This window comes from Panulirus ornatus, chromosome 71 (genome assembly GCF_036320965.1).
Source record: "Panulirus ornatus isolate Po-2019 chromosome 71, ASM3632096v1, whole genome shotgun sequence".
Taxonomy (NCBI): Eukaryota; Metazoa; Arthropoda; class Malacostraca; order Decapoda; family Palinuridae; genus Panulirus; species Panulirus ornatus.
The window spans coordinates 13,641,984-13,665,048 of record NC_092294.1 but is presented as its reverse complement, the minus strand read 5'-3'; the positions used below and the strand labels follow the sequence as shown (position 1 = coordinate 13,665,048).

Below are 23,065 nucleotides of genomic sequence, written 5' to 3'. Positions count from 1 at the left end.
AACAGAGACTAGTTATAGCCCCAGAGGGCCACATGAATCCAGGCCAAAACTAGTCTTGGACTAATTGTGGCTCTGGCGTGCTTCCTGGTAAAACTAGTTTAACTACAGTGGGTCAGGATGGGGTCGCTGGTAAAACTAGGTTAGCAACAGTGGGTCAGGATGGGGGTCGCTGCTAAAACTAGTTTAACTACAGTGGGTCAGGATGGGGTCGCTGGTAAAACTAGTTTAACTACAGTGGGTCAGGTACTAAACCAGTTTCAGTCATCGATGCATCACTGTACTCACTGGAATAGCTCCTCACAACCATTCATACCAGACCTGTATACATACACCAGGGTGCTTTGTTAAACCTCTTAAAAAAAGGTACACACACACACACACACACACACACACACACACACACACACACATACACACACACACACACACACACACACACACACACACACCGTGTAACGTTATAAGCCCATCTTAAACACGACGGGACGACCCATGGTCGCGCTCAGAGTCGTTCCGTCGTCTTCAAAGGTCACGTGGTCGTGTTCACGGGGGGAAGGGGGCGGGGGGTTCGAGGGAAACTTGCCCAACGCTCTGCCTGCCCTCTGGGGGTCGAACCTGGGTCCTTTCACTCGCCCGGGGGGAGATTACACTAATCACTACTTCACGGGGGAGGTGGCGCTCTGATGTGAATCTGGGGTGGAATCTCGTTTACGTCTTCCTTATTTTGACCGAAGCCGTCGTGCTGAAATGTATGTATATATGTACTCTGGGTGTGTGTGTGTGTGTGTGTGTGTGTGTGTGAGAGAGAGAGAGAGAGAGAGAGAGAGAGAGAGAGAGAGAGAGCGTGTGGTCGTGTCTTGCTATTATATTTTGGGGAGATGCATTTTTGTATGTGTGTGCATGTATGTATGTATGTATGTATTATGTATGTATGTATGAGGCTGCTGGCTCACACTAGTAACGTTATCAGCTACATCAGTACCTCCTTATCTCTCCCCCCCCCCCCGCCTCCCTCCCTCACGTTGGCCTTGACCCCTTCATTACGACGGTACGACCCATGAGTACGACCCACTCTCTGATTTACGACGGCGCGGTAATTAAGGTCGATTGGAACGACCCTTGGGGTATGATGGGCTGGTCTTTTTTGACCAGAACGGGTCAGGTCAGAGGTCACTTTATCGTACCCTAAAGATCGTACCGTCGTGCTCAAAGATCGTACCGTCGTGCTCAAAGATCGTACCGTCGTGCCGACGTACTTTGAAGTTTTTCCTTCGTGTTCAAGGGTCGCGCCGTCGTCCTTAAGGATCGTACCGTAGTGCTCAAGGGTCGCACCGTCGTCCTCAAGGATCGTACCGTCGTGATATAGGGTCGTACCGTCGTACACAAGCCTCGTACCGTCGTACACGAGGTCTTAAGGAGCAATCTGGTGACTTTCGTTTGGTGCAGAATCTGGCACATATTTCCTCCCAGTGGTGACCTCTACCTCCACAATACGTTGTGTGTCGCAACCGTTCCCCCTGTCGTAAAGGTTACGATACTCAAGCAGATTTACCCCCCTTTACCCCCCTTTAATGCTAGATGGATTACATCACCCCTTTGTATCACATTCGTGTATGTCTATGAAGACCTTTGAATCACCATCGCTCATAGATAATGTATCAGAAAGTATATTAATGATATTTACGTAGTGTGAGTCTCATAGGGGTTGTTAGTTACGTTTAGGGAAGGTTAACATCACCAGGCATGATAAACTCAAGACTCGTGTCTGATTAGATATTCATGGGAGGTTTGGTATGTCGGAAGGAACGCATTAGATATGCGTCGTGATGTTTTTTTGTGTGGTTTTGGCACGCGACGTGTGATTTAGAGGACGTGGGTTCGTATCCCCATGGCTGCTGCTTCACGGGCCGTAGTAATATGGGTATGGATGAGAGCAGACATGGCCGAGTTAGAGAGGTTGAGAGACGAATTTTGAGATCGTCAGATACTGCGAAAGTCTTGTGTGGTGAGCTCTACGCGCCAGCCTTACCCTTGTGGCAAAATTTCGTAAACAGGTACAATATTTCTTCCCATTTTCCGTTGATTTCATTATATATATATATATATATATATATATATATATATATATATATATATATATATATATATATATATATATATACATGTCCGTTTTCTACGAGTGCTCAAGTTTCGTATGTCGTGACGATAAATGCGATTATTTATCATCAACAAGAGACAAAGAGGCGACGTTGTGAGCGAGGATGAGGAAGCGTTGTCGTGATGTGAAGCAGTACAAGAATTTACCATACACAGACGAAATTGTCGTACGCGTCCGCTCATTGCCCACAGCAATACGGCTTCGCAGAACGGGACTGGAAGAGCCCAAAAGAACTCTCTCTCTCTCTCTCTCTCTCTCTCTCTCTCTCTCTCTCTCTCTCTCTCTCTCTCTCTCTCTCTCTCTCTCGTCTCGTGTCTCGGAGGCAGGTCGCCTTAACCTATAACGGTATGATCACACACACACACACCTTTAACCCTCCCTCCCTCCCTCCCGATATTCATCACGTTAGGGCTGATTCACTTTGTGATATTCCAGTTTCAAGATCGCGAGAGATTCGACACGAATATTCTGACGTCGATTTTCAAGATCGCATGAGATTCGACACGCATATTCTGACGTCGATTTTCGTGACGGATTTTCGTTATATTTTCGTGCATTTTAGTGCTGTGTAACGATAGATATTTTTCTATTCGTAGGTTATCCTAATATTCTTTTAGTTTTAGAGCAGAGACGTTACATGCTGGGTTGATCTGAACGTAAATATACCAGTTAACTTAAGACGCAGATAGGTCGGGTTTGAGCCCGCGTCCCCTGACCGCCCACACACCCCGCCGCCCACTGCTACGCCGCCCACGGCTAACCTAGCGCTAGCCACAGAGTCTCCCTTCGCCCACGGCTAACCAAATGTACCCCTTGGGCCTGAACGAGACTTTTTAAGCTTATAAATGCGACACAGTTTGACGTTGCGGTGGTTCGATCCTTCTACCAAGTGATAGATTTCAGGTTTCAGGTGTCCGTGTGGTCTTCCTAGCATCATAACTCTCGTCAAAACCTCTTTTTGCTGCTTAGTTGTGACCTGTTGTGGCGCTCAGAGCTGTGGTGTAATATGTTACTGCAGAAATTTCCACTCTGACCTTTATAACAACGAAACTGATTTGTACAGAGGAACTAATATATATATATATATATATATATATATATATATATATATATATATATATATATATATATATATATATATATATATATAGGGGATAGGGGAGAAAGAATACTTCCCACGTATTCCCTGCGTGTCGTAGAAGGCGACTAAAAGGGGAGGGAGCGGGTGGCTGGAAATCCTCCCCTCTCGTTTTTTTTTTTTTTTTTTTTTTTTTTTTAATTTTCCAAAAGAAGGAACAGAGAAGGGGGCCAGGTGAGGATTTTCCCTCTAAGGCCCAGTCCTCTGTTCTTAACGCTACCTCGCAAATGCGGGAAATGGCGAATCGTATGAAAAAAAAATATATATATATATATATATATATATATATATATATATATATATATATATATATATATACACACGAACATAGTGCATAGAAACGCGCACCTTCATAGAACATACAAACCTCTAACAGACAGAATCGAACCCGGGACCCCTATGCAAGAGGCGGGATATATATATATATATATATATATATATATATATATATATATATATATATATATATATATATATATATATATAATCTTTAGATATCGTCGTTATCTATAGTGTCCACTTCAGTATGTTATCTCCAGCGGTTTGTTATCAGCTGCATGACCAGATTTCGTTAAAGAATTCAGTGTCATTTAGTCTCTTGCGCCGTAGTGCTGTGGTCGTGAGAATACTGTCTCTACTCTCTCTCTCTCTCTCTCTCTCTCTCTCTCTCTCTCTCTCTCTCTCTCTCTCTCTCTCTCTCTCTCTCTCTCCAATCATGGATGGTGTAAAGTGATAATGATTGGACCCAGTCCTTATTGGTATAGTTATGTGTCTACCCAGGGAGCAATAAGGCTCTTATAACCGCTTGTAGGGTTATTAAGACTTGTATTATAACCACTCTGGTACTCTCAAGCCTTGTACGTTCTCCAATATTAAGGCTTATAGTATATCCACGTAAGGTCTTGCTAGCAATTAAGACTTGTAATACTACCCTTTTCTGCTCTAGGATAATTACGACATGTTGCATCAACTTATGGGCCTGGATGATTAACACATATCCACTTACTGGGCTAGGATGATTAAGACATACCCACATACTGGGCTAGGGTGATTAACACATATCCACGTACTGGGCTAGGATGATTAACACATATCCACATACTGGGCTAGGATGATTAACACATACCCACATACTGGACTAGGATGATTAACACATATCCACGTACTGGGCCTGGATGATTAACACATATCCACGTACTGGGCCTGGATGATTAACACATATCCACATACTGAGCTAGGATGATTAAGACAGTATTGTTTAGACATTCTACGACCATCTACGGTTCTGAGGTTATTACGATTTATTAGACAACTAAAGCTCTGTGAGAGATATGGCTTATTAGAAAAGTATCATTGGTTCACTGTTTCACAGTATAATATTTTATATTTCGTATAATTTCCTCCCCATTCGCCTCTTGTAACTGTTATACTATAGACGAAAGCAGATATAACTTAAGTTATATAGTTGGTTACTATAACATATATTCAGGTTTTTTAAATTTATATAGTTAGTTACTATAAGATTTATTCAGGTTGTTTAATTTGTCCTTTAGTCTATCATCGTTTTGATTATTCCTTTTTGTTATTTCCAGATATAAGGAGAGCATAAGATGGTCAGACTCTGGACGAAGGACAGGTGCACCAGAAGAAAAACAGCGAAGTAATGTGTAATTTAACAGTGACGTATCATTTACTGTGCCAAAAGTGATTTTGTGATAATGTGAACCCTCTTCCTTATTTTACTCATATGTGGTTAAAAGATCTGGAGTGATACTTGAAAAGTCCGTGAGAAGGAACGTGGAAAGGAGACGATTGTGAAAGATTGCGACAGTGGCCAAAGGGAAATGAGAATGCGCTAGACACCCCTGGAAGACTTATAGAGAATGGCAGCGGTAGCCAGAAAGGTATGTACCCATTTTCTTTGATAAGTTATTTTGGGGATACTTTGAGTAATGGTCGAGCCACTAATATTTGTCATTTAATTCATTAATGATTATTCTTCTGTTTGTATTATGAAACTAGTGGTAAAGTATGCTTCACACATGTTTTATATGTAAATTTGTGCCTAGTTATCGAAGAACAGATTAAGAATATGCGGGGCCCCAGATGTTGTGACGTCAGCATCACCATGGCAACCAGCCACGTAACTCTGCTGTAGGACCGACCATCAACATGGCGGGTATTAAGACACTGGACCCCGGTGGATCTCCTCCGTGTTCCACTCGTACGGACAGCGACTCTTGAGCAGCGCCAAAGTGTGAGAAGTTATAACAGTGTGAAGTTACGGGGCAGAATGACTTTTAAGTAGAAAGCAAACACGTTGAGAAATGATATGTATATATTTATACGTACGTCTGTTTTCGGACATGTCTGGAATTAATATGAATATGTCTGTACTTGAGGACGCGTCTATAAAGGAAGGATTAGATGCCATTTAGAACTAAAGGACAGGAGTTGGTTGATTTGCAAGTGATGATTGTGATGTACTCGTCCATTGCTCCTGGTCTTGCACATAGGAGAGTACACGGTCGACCCATTGCGTCGTGACGTGCCCCGTATACCACTACGGCTTCGGCACTGCCTTGTGTTGGACGACATTACTTCACAGAACTACCTTTTTAAGGGGGGGGGGGGGGGGAAGGTTCAGTGTACCATGATAGATGGATGACCACAGATGCCTGGTCATCTTGGCTGGCCCAGGAGACGAGTGTTGCCAGCAACGCGTCGTTATACAAGGCATGTAACTAGGTGCTAACAGCCCCTGGTCGTTGATTGGTGTCATGAACGGGTAGTTTGCATCGTAATGTGTAATAAGATCGATATAGTAAGGCTATTGTGTGTGTCATGTTTCATATAGTTCCCTTAATGTCGAGTTCAGACAATAAATGTTATAATTTCAAGATAACGAAACTTTATTTATCATAATTCTGACCGGATCAAGATAACAAAACTTTATGTATCATAATTTTGACCGTGAAAGTCTCGAGAATGAATTAAAGATTCTGATGCATTTAATGTAATCCAAAGAATAGATTACATTGTTATAGACCTCATACAAACATTTCATTCATCCATCGTTGGACGAAAGTCGACATGTTTGTCTCGTACTTTAAATATAATGTATTGATACCTTGAAATTAGGTTACGTTTGAGCTTAATTGAACATACAGCGCATGATGACTTCGCCATCAGAACTTGAGAGTACCTGGAATATATTAAATGTGATTAGATAAAATGTTCATCATCATCATCATCATCATCATCATCACATCAGTTAATATAATCAATGTCTCACCTTCGTTTGTTTATTGAATGTGTTCCACGTAAACTCTTGCAAGTTCTGCACCGTCGCTTTGACCCAACCTGAGTTTTCTTGTGGTTATGTTAACATCATAAACGTGATTGTTAGATGAACTTAAAGTTAGGATTTTATATAGTTCACTCTGGTTCGTGATGCTGTCTCAGTGAGTGAGCCAGCTCATTTAGTGCCTTTCAAGTTCCCCTCCTTGGTCCAGTATGCTGTTATTTTGGACGTAGGGGTAAACAGCAGATAACTCACGCGATTTTTTTTTTGTCCTAAAGTCTTAAATATTCATGAGGTGGGTGGCACACACATAAGCCCTGTGAAATGAAGAAAAAAACATTTTATAAGTATTTAGATAGGTAGGTTGGTACCCACCCATCGTTTTCCTTAGTGTTAGGGAAGCGAGTTTTTAAGATTAGTATATTAATTTACTTTTTTTTATAAAGGAGAATAGGATAATTTTTCGGACTAATTAGGCCTGGTATAGGAAGCATATCATAATGCATCGTAACCTGACCTTATTTTCATTCGCTTTAACCCCGTTTTCATTCATACTAAATTCTATTTTTCGTCTACGTGAACCCCGTTCTTATCCAGAGCGAGACCTCATCCACACACTGTTGTCATCCACGGCCTCCTCACAGTAGCATTCATCACCCCATGTGAACGAGAGGGCAGCGACCGAGGGGAGAGAGATGGGCTGGCTAGCAGGAATGTGTGTGTGTGTGTGTGTGTGTGTGTGAGAGAGAGAGAGAGAGAGAGAGAGAGAGAGAGAGAGAGAGAGAGAGAGAGAGAGAGAGAGAGAGAGAGAGAGAGAGAGGCGCGCCAAACAAGGGTTCGTTACCCAGCAGCGGGCTCACCAAACCTTCGAACCCAGGCGTCCGTCACGCACGCTCTTTAAAGACGTGCTTTTGATGGCAGTGTATATATATATATATATATATATATATATATATATATATATATATATATATATATATATATAATATATATATATATACAGCTCTTCATTCATCCCCGCCCCAGCCATCAATTGACCACCTGTGTGTGAGAGGTTTCAAGCCCTCTCATGCTCCTGTGTCCCCAGGAGAAGGAGAATATACACGACCTCAATTGATGACTTAGTGTATGGCCTTCGACAGGTCACCCCACATCTATCAAGACTCCGGACGGAATGATAGATCATATCAGGACTATGGTTGTCACGTCTTTTGTTATTTACTTAAAGTGTAGAAGATGCAATGTGTGTGTTGTCATTTAAAAGCTCTGCTCACACATTTCTAAGTGGTTGATTTAGGTTTCAGGACTTTTGAAATTGATAAATGACAATATTGGTGATATCTTCTGAGATTTCTCTAGAAACGAGAAAGTATTTGCTGAAAATAATCTTTATAAACATTGGTCAAGTTTGAGATGAATATAATTTCTGCGGAACGATTGTAGAATTACTTCAGATTTTGTATTTTGATGATGGAATCTTTTTCTCATGATAGGATGAAACAGTATGAGTGCTGAACTAAGACGTCAGACATATGAAAATGATATTATTTTATGATGTATGTATATACACACCCTAGCCTGAGCTAGGTACCCAGTTTATCGACCAGTTACTGGGAGAGGATGAACAGCTGAGTTGACTGTGGGACCGACTGCCGCACCCAGGACTCGAACCTATGCTCTGGACCCTGGACAGCCTGCCAGTTTTCATGATAATTGAATGCCTGCCTTTCTTGGCTCATGGTAGCACGGCATACAGGAATACAGTTGACTGTAATGACGTAGATGATGATAGGGATCATGACGTCACTAGTTTGATGGGGGGGGGGGGAGGCTCAATGACCAGTGTTGTTGTAGGTTAATTAAGAAGATCATGAAGGGACGTGACGTCATGTTTTGGGTCACGGTGAGTGGATCAGCTGACGAGCAGGGAATACTTGGTCTTATGGTCGGGGATCGTAAGGGTGGAGATTGCTTGGCTTTTCTTTTTTTCGGTCTCGGGTGCTGGGTCAGCTGACGAGGAGGAGTGGTGCAGGGGACTATTGATCTTATGGCCGTGGGGCTATAAGGGCCAAGATTGGCAGTCATATGGTGACAGTGGCTGGATCAGCTGACGAGGAGGACTCTCTGCAAGGGACTTTTAGCCTTATGCCGTGGTAGCATAAGGGCAAAGATCAACAGACGCATGGTGACGGTTGGTGTGACGGGGCTAATTACACCGTGACGCCAGCACACAGCCGTCACGCTCCCCCCCCCCTCCTCCCCTCGTTCTGTAGAATGGTCTACAGTTCTACATCATGTAGACCAGCGCGGCTCACCAGCTGGGTTTGTTAGCGAGGCCCTGTATGCATCGTGGCCACGGCTTCCTCAACACAGGTGCAATTGGCTCATTAAGTGTACGACGATAGACGGCTGAGTCATTGGGGAAGGGGGTGGTTGTGGGGCTGGTGGTCTTAACCCCCCCCCCCAATCCCCCCCTTGTGGTTGGCGCTACGCGCTAAGCCTTGCGTTTGGGCAGCAACGTCTCTCCACCATCTCAGTTTGGTACGACGGAGATAGATAGATAGATAGATTGAGATTGAGAGAGAGAGAGAGAGAGAGAGAGAGAGAGAGAGAGAGAGAGAGAGAGAGAGAGAGAGAGAGAGAGAGAGAATATGCATCTTTTTTTGTTTTTTTTATGCCTCGCTCATGTCTCGTAAGTGTTGGAAAGTTGAGTGATTTGCGGCTGAATTACGATGCTGGAGCCCCAGGTGTGGTGGTTTGAGGGAGGTAAGAGGGGGTCTTTGCCTGGAGGGCCCCCCCCCCTTACGGCCTCCGCCCACAGTCATGGGTCAGGCCCGGGAACCAACGGACCACAACAGATGAAAAGAGTTGTTACAACGGACCTGAGACGGAGCCGTTACAACAGATGCATATACGTCAGCCAGACGCAGCCTAAGGGTTGTGGGCGACGGATAGGAGAGGGGTGGGTGGGTTGGTGGGTCGCGGCCGAAGATCGCAACAAGGTGCGACGAACTTAAGTAATCGTCGGATATAATGGGGTCTTGCGAGCACCCTGTGGGCTAGAGCCAGTAAACAGATGGTTATTATGAGTGTGAGGAGGAGGAGGAGGAGGTTGTGAGGCTTCGATGAGACACCAGAGCCATAGAGAAACTTGAAGGTTCAAATGAGGAAATGTATGAGTGTTAGAGGATGTTTACAGTGCTGTGTGGGTCGCTGTTTCCTGGATGTGTGAGGAGAAGGTTGGTCTCGAACCCTGGCTCCCACATGGCTATTATATATTCATACTTCATGGTTTCTTTGGAAGGCTATCCTATCTCCATCTGTAGTGGTGGGTGAGGAGGAGCCTTCTGCTTTACTATCCTGTCTCCATCTATAGTGGTGGGTGGGGAGGAGCCTCCTGCTCTACTCTCCTCTCACCATCACCATAGATGAGGAATATGAGCGACTGTCCTCTAGCAGATAACCCTCGTCGGGTTCTCTGTTCCCTGGCTTTCCCACGTCCAGGGGATGTACCCGAGCCCCGTCCAGTAGCATTGAGGTGTCGTCTACGTCCAGTGAGAGCTGACTGGAGGCCAGAGAAGAAGTCCACACACCTGGCTCAGGCGGAGGAGCGTTAGTGGCTGGTCGGGTCGTGTTGCACGTCACACTTGAGGGCGTGTCTCCCCTCCGTTGACCGTCTGCTGGTAATTCAGTCTGTTGGACGATCGTGGACGTCAACACTCGAGAGGGTCCTTGGAACAGCTGGTACTGACTATTTATCACTGTGGGTCTTCCGGCTCTTTTCTCAAGCCCTGTGGTAGTCGCACTCTCTTGCTAATGATAAACGTAACTGGTTTATCGACCGAACTTATTATTTTTTTTTACCGTATCGGTGAATAGAAATTGAATTAATACCCTGGGCTTTGATTTGAAGGGGTGGGTGAAAGAATCGCTTACTGTAGGATAACTGTGAAGAGGAGAAGTGAGGTGGTGTTGGGGTCAAGGTCAGTGTCCTAGTGGGAAGGGAAGGTGTTATCCATCGCTCGAGGTCATGAAGGCCATTAGAGAGGCACTTAACATGGCACTGGCTTGAGGCGAGAGGAACAGTGCCAGAACACCCCAGCAGTGCCAACAATGCCTGGAGGGTTCTTGTGCTCCTACAGCTGGGTCTGGCACCTTACGTCTACCTTACGATGGTTTGGGAGGTCTTCTACCCCCACAGCTGGGTCCGGCACCTTACCTTACCTTACGTCTACCTTACGATGGTTAGGAAGGTCTCCTACCCCCACAGCTGGGTCTGGGGCTAACATCTCCATACGCAGTCTTGATCCAAAGGAATTTCCCCATCTTCCATTGTTAAATAGGTTTTAGAAATCCAATTTTGTAATGTTTCTTCATAAGCCAGTTATGGAGACCAGGTGAGTTGATGTCTTATATGGCATATGCCATCGTCACGCGGAGGTACATCACAAGAGGTGAGCGTCCGGATAAACGAGTCACGCCGGTTAAGCGGCATTTCTTCTCACGTAAACTTGTTTCCCGAGGCTTGTATATCATGTTCCAGACGCGTCCGGTTTAGAGACCTCGCCTTACACACCTTATCACTCTCGCGTTGGGCAAGTTGTCCGGGATCTAGTTACCGACGCGCAATGTTTTGGCCAGGGGCTTGTGGCGGTGTCGCGCCGCCGTCTTGGCCTGGAAGATTCACCCTACTTTTCCGGGACCAGTAGTGTGAGGGAGGGGGAACTGCAGAGAGGGTAATAATAGACCCTGCACGACGCCCCCCTTATCCTATGTGTGGCTCTTTATACCATAGACAGCTTACGGGACTTCCCAAGGCGTTTGTTGATGTTGACCTGGCTTGGCAACATGTCCCATTCATATAGCATTTGTTTACAAGTATCTCTTCTTGATTAAGACATCCCCTTATGCGTCTGAGGAGTGCTTTACTTGGGTTGATGATCATAAGTAACGCGATGTTCCCGTAGTTATCCTTAATTTCTACATACTTACCACTCATCATACGACCCCCCTACCACCGTCATTAAGTCATCTAACAGCCCCCAGGCATTGCTGAAGCTGTAGCAGGATGTGTGGCAACGTTACCACCTTGACCATGGCAGATAATGAGCAGAGTTCATGGAGAAGGAAGCGCCCGTCTCTCCTCAGATCACTCGTTACCCAGGCATTGAAATCTCCGGGATGATTGGCTTGGTCTGGTGCCTCACGTTACCATAGCTCCTTTAAACCCTGATAGATAAATAACTGATTAATGATGATTAATACGTTCTATGAGGAGTAATTACCTGTATGGGTAGTATATCCTGGTAGTGTTTGTGTATGTTTTTATGCGAAGGTTTGTGTGTATGTGTCTTGTGTCTCAGTGTGGACAAATGCGGTCAGACACTCATCGAATTATCTATGGAGAGATTAGAACAGGAGAGGATTATCCTAATCCATGGAGGACTTCGTACAGAGTTCTTTTTTAAAGCGATGATTGCTTTACCTGTGTCAGATAGGACGGGCTAAGATCCCGGGGAAGGAAAGGGGGTGAGGGACTTTCGCGAAAGATATACAGAGATGGTAGATGAGAACACATGGTCATCCGCGTGTGGCTTCGAGCGATGGAGACGAGATTAAACTGTGCTGCTGCTCTGTGTGTGTGTGTGTGTGTGTGTGTGTGTGTGTGTGTGTGTGTGTGTGTGTGTGTGTTTGTGTCTTAGTGATTGCGGTAGCTTAATCTGCAAACAATCATCTGCTTAATTGACGATTTGATCATCTGCTTTATAGGGTGTGGCGCCACTTAGAGGTTTAATGAGGTATGAGGTGGCTCTCTCTTCTCTCTCTCTCTCTCTCTCTCTCTCTCTCTCTCTCTCTCTCTCTCTCTCTCTCTCTCTCTCTCTCTCTGTGTGTGTGTGTGTGTGTGTGTGTGTGTGTGTCTACGTGTGTTGGAACGAGACGTGTCTCACTCACGGCGTTGTCTCGGGAAAGGTGGCAACCCACAGGAGCCCCGTGTTGGCCTTGCTGATCACCAGGAGGGATTGGCCAGTGGCTGGCGGTGAACTCTTGCGACGTGATGCAAGACTTGGATTTTTCCTGTTTTGTCCCTTGATAGTCCTGGACCCTCATGTACACCTTATACTTGACTATCTCAGATAGTCTCGTGTTAGTAGACAACCCACATACTCACCATATACTTGACTATCTCAGATAGTCCCACGAAAGTGCAGAACCCTCATACACGCAGTATATACTTACCTGATCCCAGCCAAGATGGCCCCACCTTCTCTTGCACACCATATCCCACGGGATGACCTTGGTGTTCATCAAAGTTCTTCCCAGAATTTGGTCGTGTCGGATGTCCTTCGCTTGTGTTCGTCATGCTCTCGTGTACGTTGAACAATATGTACACCTCTGGACCTTGAAACGTACACACAGGAACGTACACACAGGTATGTATTTGGTGTACATAAAACCTGCAAATATATTTACCTTGCCAGATTCATGCCCTGGATGGCAGGTAGAACCTGTAATTCTTCAGTTTTCATTTCTTTCGTATTGTTTCGCTGTTTCCCGCGTGAGCGAGGGAGCGTCCAGTACAGAGGACTGACCCTTATAGAAAAAAAGATCCCTATGTATTTTTAAGGGTTGCAACATATACTTTGTTGTTTCAAGTCCCACATGAAAAGGCTTTGGACACTTCTTTTGTTCGCTTTTGTTTTTATTTCCTGTTTAGTGGTTGTGTGTGTGTGTGTGTGTGTGTGTGTTGTGTGTGTGTGTGGAGGCAGACTTCCAGAAATGTATGACGACACAGTCCCAGCTCAAGGGAACTCGGGGAAAATAAGAAAAAAATAAAAATGTGTATATTTTTTATTTGCTTCTCTTCCTCCTGTCACACGGGTCTTGTAAGTGGGAAACTTTGAACGGATCTGGTAGCATGGAGGGAGAGAGAGAGAGAGAGAGAGAGAGAGAGAGAGAGAGAGAGAGAGAGAGAGAGAGAGAGAGAGAGAGAGAGAGAATGGCGCCAGGTGACTTGGAGATCTGTCGGGTGTTGTGACCACCTTCAAGGATCAGTGATGCGTTGATTTGCTCGAGTTCTGGAGAAGAGAGAGAGAGAGAGAGAGAGAGAGAGAGAGAGAGAGAGAGAGAGAGAGAGAGAGAGAGAGAGAGAGAAGGCGCGAGGCTAAGACGGGGGGGAGACGAGGCCAGATGGCCTGGGAGGGTTTCCAGGGGTGTGCACAGGACTTGCTGGTCTCTTGGTATCAACCACATGAGAAATGGCAGTTTAATGCCACGATATTGGCTCTCTGTCGGGTGGACTACATCCACCCATACCTTCCACCACGACATTCGTCCTCCACATCCCTTGCTTCATTGTCTGTATATGTGGAGATTAGGAACGTAGGATGCTATATCTGTCCTCCACCAGATAACCTAGTCATAGACCATCAGGTCTTGTGTTATCTGTCCTTCCCATGTAGTGTCCTCCAGCAGATAACCTGGTCATAGACCATCAGGTCTTGTGTTATCTGTCCTTCCCATGTACTGTCCACCAGCAGATAACCTGGTCATAGACCATCAGGTCTTGTGTTATCTGTCCTTCCCATGTAGTGTCCTCCAGCAGATAACCTGGTCATAGACCATCAGGTCTTGTGTTATCTGTCCTTCCCATGTACTGTCCTCCAGCAGATAACCTGGTCATAGACCATCAGGTCTTGTGTTATCTGTCCTTCCCATGTAGTACCCTCCAGCAGATAACCTGGTCATAGACCATCAGGTCTTGTGTTATCTGTCCTTCCCATGTACTGTCCTCCAGCAGATAACCTGGTCATAGACCATCAGGTCTTGTGTTATCTGTCCTTCCCACGTACTGTCCTCCAGCAGATAACCTGGTCATAGACCATCAGGTCTTGTGTTATCTGTCCTTCCAGTGAACGGTAATCTCTGCCAGCGCACTCATCCCTTAACTCAATTTCCATTCACTTAACCTCCTCTCATTTCTCTCCTCGGCCCTCCTCCACCATCCAACCTCCCATTTCTTCCCCTAGTCCCCTCCTCTACCATCCTACGAGGGACGTGTCAAGTGACATCCTGTTCTAGGGTCCTTCGTCCCTCCTGGAAAGGAATAGTGCCAGAGCCTTGTGTCCCCAGGAAGGCCAGGTATGTAGGTAGTCAGAGAAGAAATTCGATGTCGCTTTTGTGTGTTATATCATGGTGGGATGCTGCCTCTTCCCCTGCAGACCTGGGGGCGCCACACGTGTAGGGAGGGGAGGGTCTAGACCAGATTGTTATGGTTGGAGGGGAAGGGAGTCCATGGCCATTGTGTCAGGGGGTAGTAGTAGAGGGGGTCTGGGGTAGTGGAGTGGGGGCATCACAGTGTTGAGGGATGTGTATGGTGTAGGGGGGAGGAGGATACGTGTCTGTCAAAGCTGGCACGATGTAGGGGTTCTTAGTGGGCCGGTGTGTGTGTGTGTGTGTGTGTGTGTGTGTGTGTGTGGGTACCAGGTGCAGGTGTTCAGTGGCAGGTGTAGCCGCCTCCCGCCCCCATACAAACAGCGACAGGTGCTGGGTGTTTGCTGGGGCCGGGCGCTGGGAGCGACCCACAACACGGGAACACTTCAGACACGTCGTGGACCAGATGGTGTCTGCTGACGGCTCGGGAATCACCTGCTGACAGCTCGGGAATCACCTGCTGACGGCGGGAATCACCTGCGCTATAGCATAGGTTTCCTGACGCGGGAGACAAGAGTGGCTGTGTCGCAATGCACTGGACGCTCGCGGTGCCGGCCCCTGTGTTGTTACGGGTTGTAAGGCTTGGGGAGGTGGTGTTTGTAGGTGTGTACCTGGTGGTGCCGTATTTGAGAATGTGTTTTGAGAGGTTTACACCCGGTGAACACGACGGTACGACGACCCTAGAGCACGACGGTACGACTCCTAGAACACGACACGACGACCCTAGAGCATGACGATACGACGACCCTAGAGCATGACGGTACGACGACCCTAGAACACGACGATACGACTCTTAGAACACGACGTTACGACCCTAGAGCATGACGGCACGACTCGTAGACCACGACGATACGATCCTAGAACACGACGGCACGACTCGTAGACCACGACGATACGACCCTACTAGAGCATAACGTTACGACTCATATAGCACGACGGTACGACCTTTGTTTATGATGACCTGGCTTCTCACGTAGCCCATGTGAGCCCCTCCACTCAACCCTCCACTTCCCAACTATACAATCACCTCTCCTTGAGTCACACTTTCCATCTCCCCCAACATTAAGTCTTACCCAGGTATGAAATGGCCTTTTCTTTCCACAGAGATCCCTCCCCCCTCCCCCCAAACTTCCCCTTGTTTATTCATGTTGTTGACGGCAGAAGCAGGTGTGTTGGCGGACCCCGAGAAAGTCATTTGCTCAGCAAAGCCAACTTGATGAAGTGGTGTTTGGCCACCACGGGATGCCTCCCTGTTATCTCGGGGTCTTCGAACCTCCCGATTCTCACGAGTATGGAGGGTTATACATCGTGTTAAGTCTTGTGGGTGGAGGGAAAAAAAGGAGCTGCCACCTGGGGAAGAGCTGCTACCAATGGGGAGAAATCCTTAGCAGCAGTGGCAGCAGCAGTGGCAGCGGCAGTGGCAACGGCAGTGGCAGCAGCAGTGGCAGCAGCAGTGGCAGTGGCAGCAGCAGTGGCAGCAGCAGTGGCAGCGGCAGTGGCAGCAGCAGTGGCAGCAGCAGTGGCAGCGGCAGTGGCAGAAGCCGTTCGTAACCGTCTCGTCTGTGGCTGGCCGCTGCTCACGTCATACGGAACTCTCATGGTCGCTCCGACGACACGTGTGAGTCATTGCCACACAGACCATGAGCCAGCGAAGGGGGGGGAGAGGGGGGAGGAGCAGGCACCACTGTGGGGGAGGAAGGGAGGGGAGGGGGTGTGTAGGTACACGAGGAGCCAGGGGTCGTACTCCAGTGGAGGTCGTGCCTGGAGGTCATGCACCCAGGAGGAGGAGGAGGAGAGGGAGGGAGGGAGGCCGTTGTCGTGTCCAGGACGACAGCTTCTCGAGTCGTTCCCTCACGTCGCTGGTGTGTTGGTGGTTACAGCAGGAGCCACTGGAGAGACCATCTAGTGGTTGCTGGTGGTGGTGGAGAGCCAGTGGTGGAGAGCCAGTGATGGTGGTGGTAGTGATGATGGAGAGCCATTGATGATGGTGGTGAAGATCCCTTTCTGTCCCCACTGCCTTCAATGCTAAGAAGCCTTCTGTGTTTGTTCTTTCTCCTGAACATCTAGTTCTACCTGGCCCTGTTATGCTTCAGGCATGTGTGTGTGTGTGTGTGTGTGTGTGTGTGTGTGTGTGTGTGTGTGTTATGTCACCCACTGTACGTGGGAAGGGTTTGGGCTCCCACTGTAATGGTGGAAGAATGGTCACGTCATATTCATTTGACTAGATCATCGTATTTCTCAAATCTTTCACTCGTTCGTGTTCAAGCTTCGTTTTTTGTTTCGTATACCCACACTTCGTCACACCCTCGTTCATTTACCAGTAGCTTTGTCTCTCAGTCCTTCTCGTTACTTCCTTCTCCATGACGACCAAGGTTCTGTCTGCTGTATTCTAATTCCTGTAATATATACAAATATATGTATGTATTTGTTTTTAAGAAAGGTAGTGGAGCCTTTCTTTCCTCTATACGCCAAAACCTGAATGATATAAACACTGATATTATCATCCTAGAATGGTAGGATCTTGGATATATCATGGGTAGGTCTCGTTCCTCATAATTATCATCCTGGGATGGTTATGCCTCATGATTATCATGTGGGGTGGATGTCAGTACTCATCATCCTCATCCTCCCTCACCACAATCATTCTCATGGTGAGGGGCATTAATGAAACTGTTATACCTCAGAGACTCTCATGTCTGCCACAGTGAAGCCCCTTGTGGTACATACACAGGCTGGACTTGCTACGGATCTTACTCCCATTGTTTCTGTTGATGTGGCTCCTGTTTATGTCCCTGTTTGTCCCGCTGTTGCTTACGGTTCCTCTGTTGTCTCCTGTTGCTGCCTCTAATGTTGTTGTTTCTTTGCTTTGGAGTTTTGTTTGGTGTTTATGCGCGGCTCTGTTCCTTCTCTTCATTTGTCGATTGATGCTCGTATTGCATTTCCCCAATGGCTGCTCCATTCTCAACACCAGAAGAAGAAAAGAAGAAGAAGAAGAAGAAGAAGAAGAAGAAGGTGATATCTGTTATTTTTGATGTCAGGGGATCCAGTCATGGACGAAAAACTCTTTATCGAGGCGACAGACAGACCTTGAACGCAGGTCAGGAAGAGAGAAAATGAAAAAAAGAGATAAGAGTTTTTGAGTGTAGAGAAGGTGACATGTTTGCCTCGTATTGGTCAGCGTTGATAGGATGGGTACGAGATGGTAAACAATGGCTTAGATTTGCAGTGGAGGGAAAAGAAGAGATGCTGTAACACTTGGGTAAGGTACAGTGACGTTGATTGGTACACCGCAGGGAATTGATTGACCTTGACCTTCAACCACCCTGCGAGGTAGGAGCCCCCGAGGAAGCCCCCAGTTATGTGAGGTGTATCCTAAAAAAAGAATAAAAAAAACGAAGACATTCATGCCCCTGAGTCGCCACATGTAAAGGTGTAATGGATGTATAGATAACCGATAGATAGGTTATGTATTCCCAGGAGAGGTCATCTGGTGACCTGGGGGGCGAGCCTTCCAGGTCAGGTCGCAACAGTGGCCATGACCTCTTCTACCATCAAGGCTATTGTCACAGTTCATCTGCAGGGTCACCACAGAGAACACACACACACACACACACACACACACACACCATTGTTTTCAAAGGTCTTTCGACACAAGAAATTGGTGTTATTAAGTCTTCAAGTTATTACCTCGGTGCCTTGGGGGGAGAATAGATAGTTAGGGGAGCCGTAGAGAATAGATTGTTAGGGGGGGGGGGGGTTGTAGGAAGGGATGTTATAACAGCTTTATTATCGGTTCATATGTTGTAATAACAGGTGTATAGTTCAAGAGTTCAAGTGGCCTGACGTAAGGGCCCAGACGTTGACAGTTCCGAGATGGTTATGAGTGTCGAGTTGCTGAGGAAATGACCCATGGCTATCTCTCTAAGGTTGTTACAACCTCACCAGACCAAAGAGACTATGGTCCATATATCAGCCATCATCTTCCAGACGAACCGTAGGTTACCGGGACTCTATATGTCTCTGTAGAGAAAGGAACTTCATAAAATACCTAAGTCATGTGTAACCACACAGGTGACATGTGTAACCACACAGGTGACAGGTACTTTAGCAACATGGAACCAAACTTAACAAGTACTTAAGTCATGCGCAGACAGACTTAACAAATGCTGTTTTGTTTTTTGTAAACCATGCGTAAACAGACTTAACAAATGCTGTTGTTATTTGTAACCCAATTTAACGAGCACTTTAGTCATATTTAACACGATTTAACAAGGAATTTAGTCATATGTATATACCCAAAATTAACAAGTACTTGAGTCGTATTAAACACGTAAGCAAACGTGGCAAGAAATTCAAGTCACGTGTTAACAAACTTAAAATGTGTTTTTGTGTCATATGTGTGTCTGCATAAAGCTTTTCTGCAATCTCACTTGAAGCAAATTCATTCTGGTATATAGCTATAGTTATATAACCTTTTAAAGATGGGGGAGGGGCATTATATATGTATTACAGATGTCTGCAAGCGTAGAACATGGGATATTCTTCACCTGTGTGTGGTATACCAATTTGGGTTTCGAGTCTCCGGTTTCATTCTTAGGCTGACGAGGGGAAAAAAAGGGTGAGGAGTGTTGAGGTGCGTGTTGTGTTGCTGTGTGTTTCCAGGAAGTGTTGTATGTGTGGCTGGGAGGGAGGGAATGATCTGTACGTTGGGGAGTGTGGCAATACGGGAGGGAGGGAGGCGTGGCTACGAGGCGAGCTAGTGCAGCTACTGTGGCCAGAGGCAGTGTCGGCAGTGCACGCTAGGCAGTGACGGAGATTAGCAGTGCTCCCTTGGCAGTGACGGAGATCAGCAGTGCACGCTAGGCAGTGTCGGAGCTCAGCAGTGCTCCCTCGATAGTGTCGGAGATTAGCACTCTTCTCCCTCTGCTGTGTTAACTTAACAGAGTTCCCCCTTGGCTGTGTTAACTTAACAGTGTTCTCCCTCGGCTGTGTTAGCTTAACAGTGTTGCTCATCATTGCTCCTCGAACAGTGATTGCCTGGACAGGTGACATCACCTTGGTAACCTGGCCTCGTACACTGTACTTCCCCAGGTGACATCATTACCTACCTACATCCCCAGGTGACATCACCTTTGATAACCCATCTCTACGTACCTCATCAAGTGACCTCACATGAGCCGTGTCTCTCTCTCACACAGAACAAGAAACCACTTTAACTGCTCAGCCAAGAGCCCCTTTTGAAAGAAAAAAGAAGGAAAATTTCTATGTGCGTCTATAGTGGATGGTTATAGAGTAATACATCAGTGTATGACGGCGATACAGTAAGGTGTAGGCCGAACAGCCATCGCCACTGTGTGAGAGGAGAGCTTCCTCAATCCCCACTGAGGAATATTTGTGTTTGTGGTCGCCCCAGTGGTGCGCGCGTGTGTGTGTGTGCAGTGGAACGCCCCAGTGAGTGTACGGTGTTCGCGCGCCTCCCCGCCCCCTTAGTGGGGTGTGGTGCAGTGGCCACTCCAGTGGGTGTACAGTGGCAAGACCTCCATTAAGTGTACGGGGGTCGCCCCAGGTGGGTGTACAGTCCCCCGTCGTGTGCGTGTATGTGTTTATAAGAGGTCGCTGCGCGACGGCCCCCACCCTCCCCCGCTATTCGTCACCACCTTGCCTCCGTGCAGACCTTGGCCGTCGGCAACATAGGGAACGGACAGAGGAAAATCAAGATGCTGGAGGCGCGCTTCCAGTTTCGTTACGTCCTGGTGAGTACAACCTAACCTAACCCTTCCAGTCTGCGAGTACAGCCTTCCTAACTCTTCCAGTCTGCAACGTGTACTGGGCCAGGTCTTCATACAGGCTCATCTCGGGGTCACATATGTAGGCTTGTCGTACTAGTGTATATATATATATATATATATATATATATATATATATATATATATATATATATATATATATGATAATAATGATGACAGAATAGCTGTTGTATTCTATGTGTATAGTGTCTGTCATATTGTCTGTTGACTTTGATGTTTCGTCATGTAGTGACCGAGTTGAACACAGAATGTGAGTCAGATACGAGTTGTAGTCATGGCGTGAGATTGGAGTCCACGGAACTTGAATTAAGTAATTTCGTTGATGAGAAGTGTGTGTGTGTGTGTGTGTGTGTGTGTGGAGTACGGGGGCTAATAAGACCAGTTTCTTGAAGGTAATGTAGGGACATGAGACGCGTGTTGCAGGGTTCCGTGAGGTGCTCTAGGTCGAAGCCTCTCCCACGCGGGCATACAACACCTACTTAGAGAGGAAGGGGGGAACCTCACCTCCCCCATACCCTACACGACACTTGGGGTAGTGGCTGCCTCCTCCATGGGGCCAGGCCCTTCACACGGCCTTCTCCAAGCAGCCTGACCCACCACACACACACCTGGCCCGGTTATAACACGACGCCCTCAAAAACCACGAGGCTTTCAACACACATACACCCGGCCTCACACACACACACGCACACACCCGCCTCGTAGAGTCAGACTCTCTACACACACCACACACACATAGGGCTCGTCATGCAACCATTCTACACCTCAACATAACCAGTTCCTTCGTGCCATGTGCTTCAGATAACCAAGTCCCCCATACATACAGACCTCCCCACTTCCTCCTCCTCCTCACACACCCCCTCAGACGACCTTCCCTCACACCCCGACCCTTCCCACACTAGCTCGGTCACTCGTCAGACTGTCCGTGTTAACCAAGACCCTCCAACAGAGCAGCCCCGGTTTTGTGGGGGTGTTGTGGGAAAGGGGGGCAAAAAATTTTAAAAAAATAAACCTGTTGGGGGTTCCTATGCCTGGTTTAATCTGCGGAAAACATACTTGAAAAGGGGGGGGCCCCCCTTCCCCCCCAAGACCGGGGTGGGTCCTTAGGGGCCGGTTAATTCTGGGGGGGGGCCCCCCAACCAAAGGGGAAACAGATAAAAAAGGGAGGTTTAAACCATTCCCCCCGGCTCAAAACAACGGGGAAAGGAACAGTTTTAACACCCAACCCCAAATGGGCTGGAACCATTTACCTCAAACCCTAAACCGTCCATGGGAAACCCAATAAAACAAAGGGACCTATTTTTTTAAATGGAGGGGTTTCCCTCCCCCCCTTAAACCGGTAAAATGAGACGCCTTTTAACCCAAGCCCCTGAGGCCCCCCTTATGCCCAGGTTATCTGCTGGGGGAACGGGACATGGGGGGACGAAAACCCCAAAAGCCCTTGAGGTCTATGCCCGGGTTATCTGTTGGGGAAAAGTACAGGGGAAAGGGAAGATAACAAAAGACCTGATGGTCTAGGGCCAGGTTTCTGCTGGAGGACAGTACAGGGAAGGAAGATAACACAAGACCTGATGGTTTTTGGGCCAGGTTATCTGCTGGGGGACATTTTCTTTGGAAGGACAAAAATAACACAAAAACCTGAGGGTCTATGGCCAGGTTATCTGCGGGAGGACAGAAACATGGGAAGGACAGTAACACAAGACTGATGGTCTTGCCCAGGTTATCTGTGGAGGACAGTACGGGGGAAAGGAAGAAAACCCCAAGACCTGATGGTTTTTGCCCAGGTTATCTCTGGGGGGAAGGGGGTACGGGGGAAAAGGGGAAGATAACACAAGCCTGTGGTCTTGACAGGTTATCTTTGGAGGAATTTACATGGAAGGACAGATAACAAAAGGGACTGTTTGGTCTAGGGACCAGGGTTATCTCTGGAGGACAGAAAACATGGGAAGGACGGGTAACCCAAGCCCTGATGGTCTAGGGCCGGGTTTTTATCTGCTGGAGGACGGGACAGGGAAAGGGACAGAAAACCCCAAAAGACCCGATGGTCTATGCCCAGGTTATCTGCTGGAGGACGTACATGGGAAAGGGCCCAGAAAACCCCGACCTGATGGTCTATGACCAGGTTATCTGCTGGAGGACAGTACATGGAAGGACAGAAAAAACCCCAAGGGCCCCGGAGGGGTTTATGACCAGGTTATCTGCTGGAGGAAAAGTACATGGGAAGGAAAAGATAACCCGGGACCTTTTGGTTTGGGGCCAGGTTATCTGCGGGAAAGGACGTACATGGGAAGGAAGAAAAAACACAAACCTGATGGTCTATGACGGGTTATCTGTTTGGGGGGGACAGTACTGGGAAGGAAGAAAACAAAAGCCCTGTGGTCTATGCCCAGGTTATTGCTGGGGGAACGGAAACATGGGGGACAGATAAAAACCAAGACCTGAGGGTT

At 47.0% G+C, this 23,065-nt stretch overlaps 1 protein-coding gene across 4 annotated transcripts in view; it reads left to right on the top strand.

The window, feature by feature from the left end:
* The window catches only part of LOC139747926 (AKT-interacting protein-like), a 92,537-nt gene that overhangs the window by 21,214 nt on the left and 48,258 nt on the right, over positions 1 to 23,065 (top strand). For 3 of the 4 annotated variants that reach the window (XM_071660412.1, XM_071660414.1, XM_071660413.1), the window contains exon 2: positions 4,889 to 5,200. In XM_071660412.1, coding sequence (XP_071516513.1) covers positions 5,180 to 5,200 — 21 coding nt within the window. In that variant the 5' untranslated portion in view covers positions 4,889 to 5,179. Of the gene's footprint in view, positions 1 to 4,888; positions 5,201 to 20,263; positions 20,565 to 23,065 lie in introns of those variants that run through there. The other variant, XM_071660411.1, reaches the window with a different exon arrangement.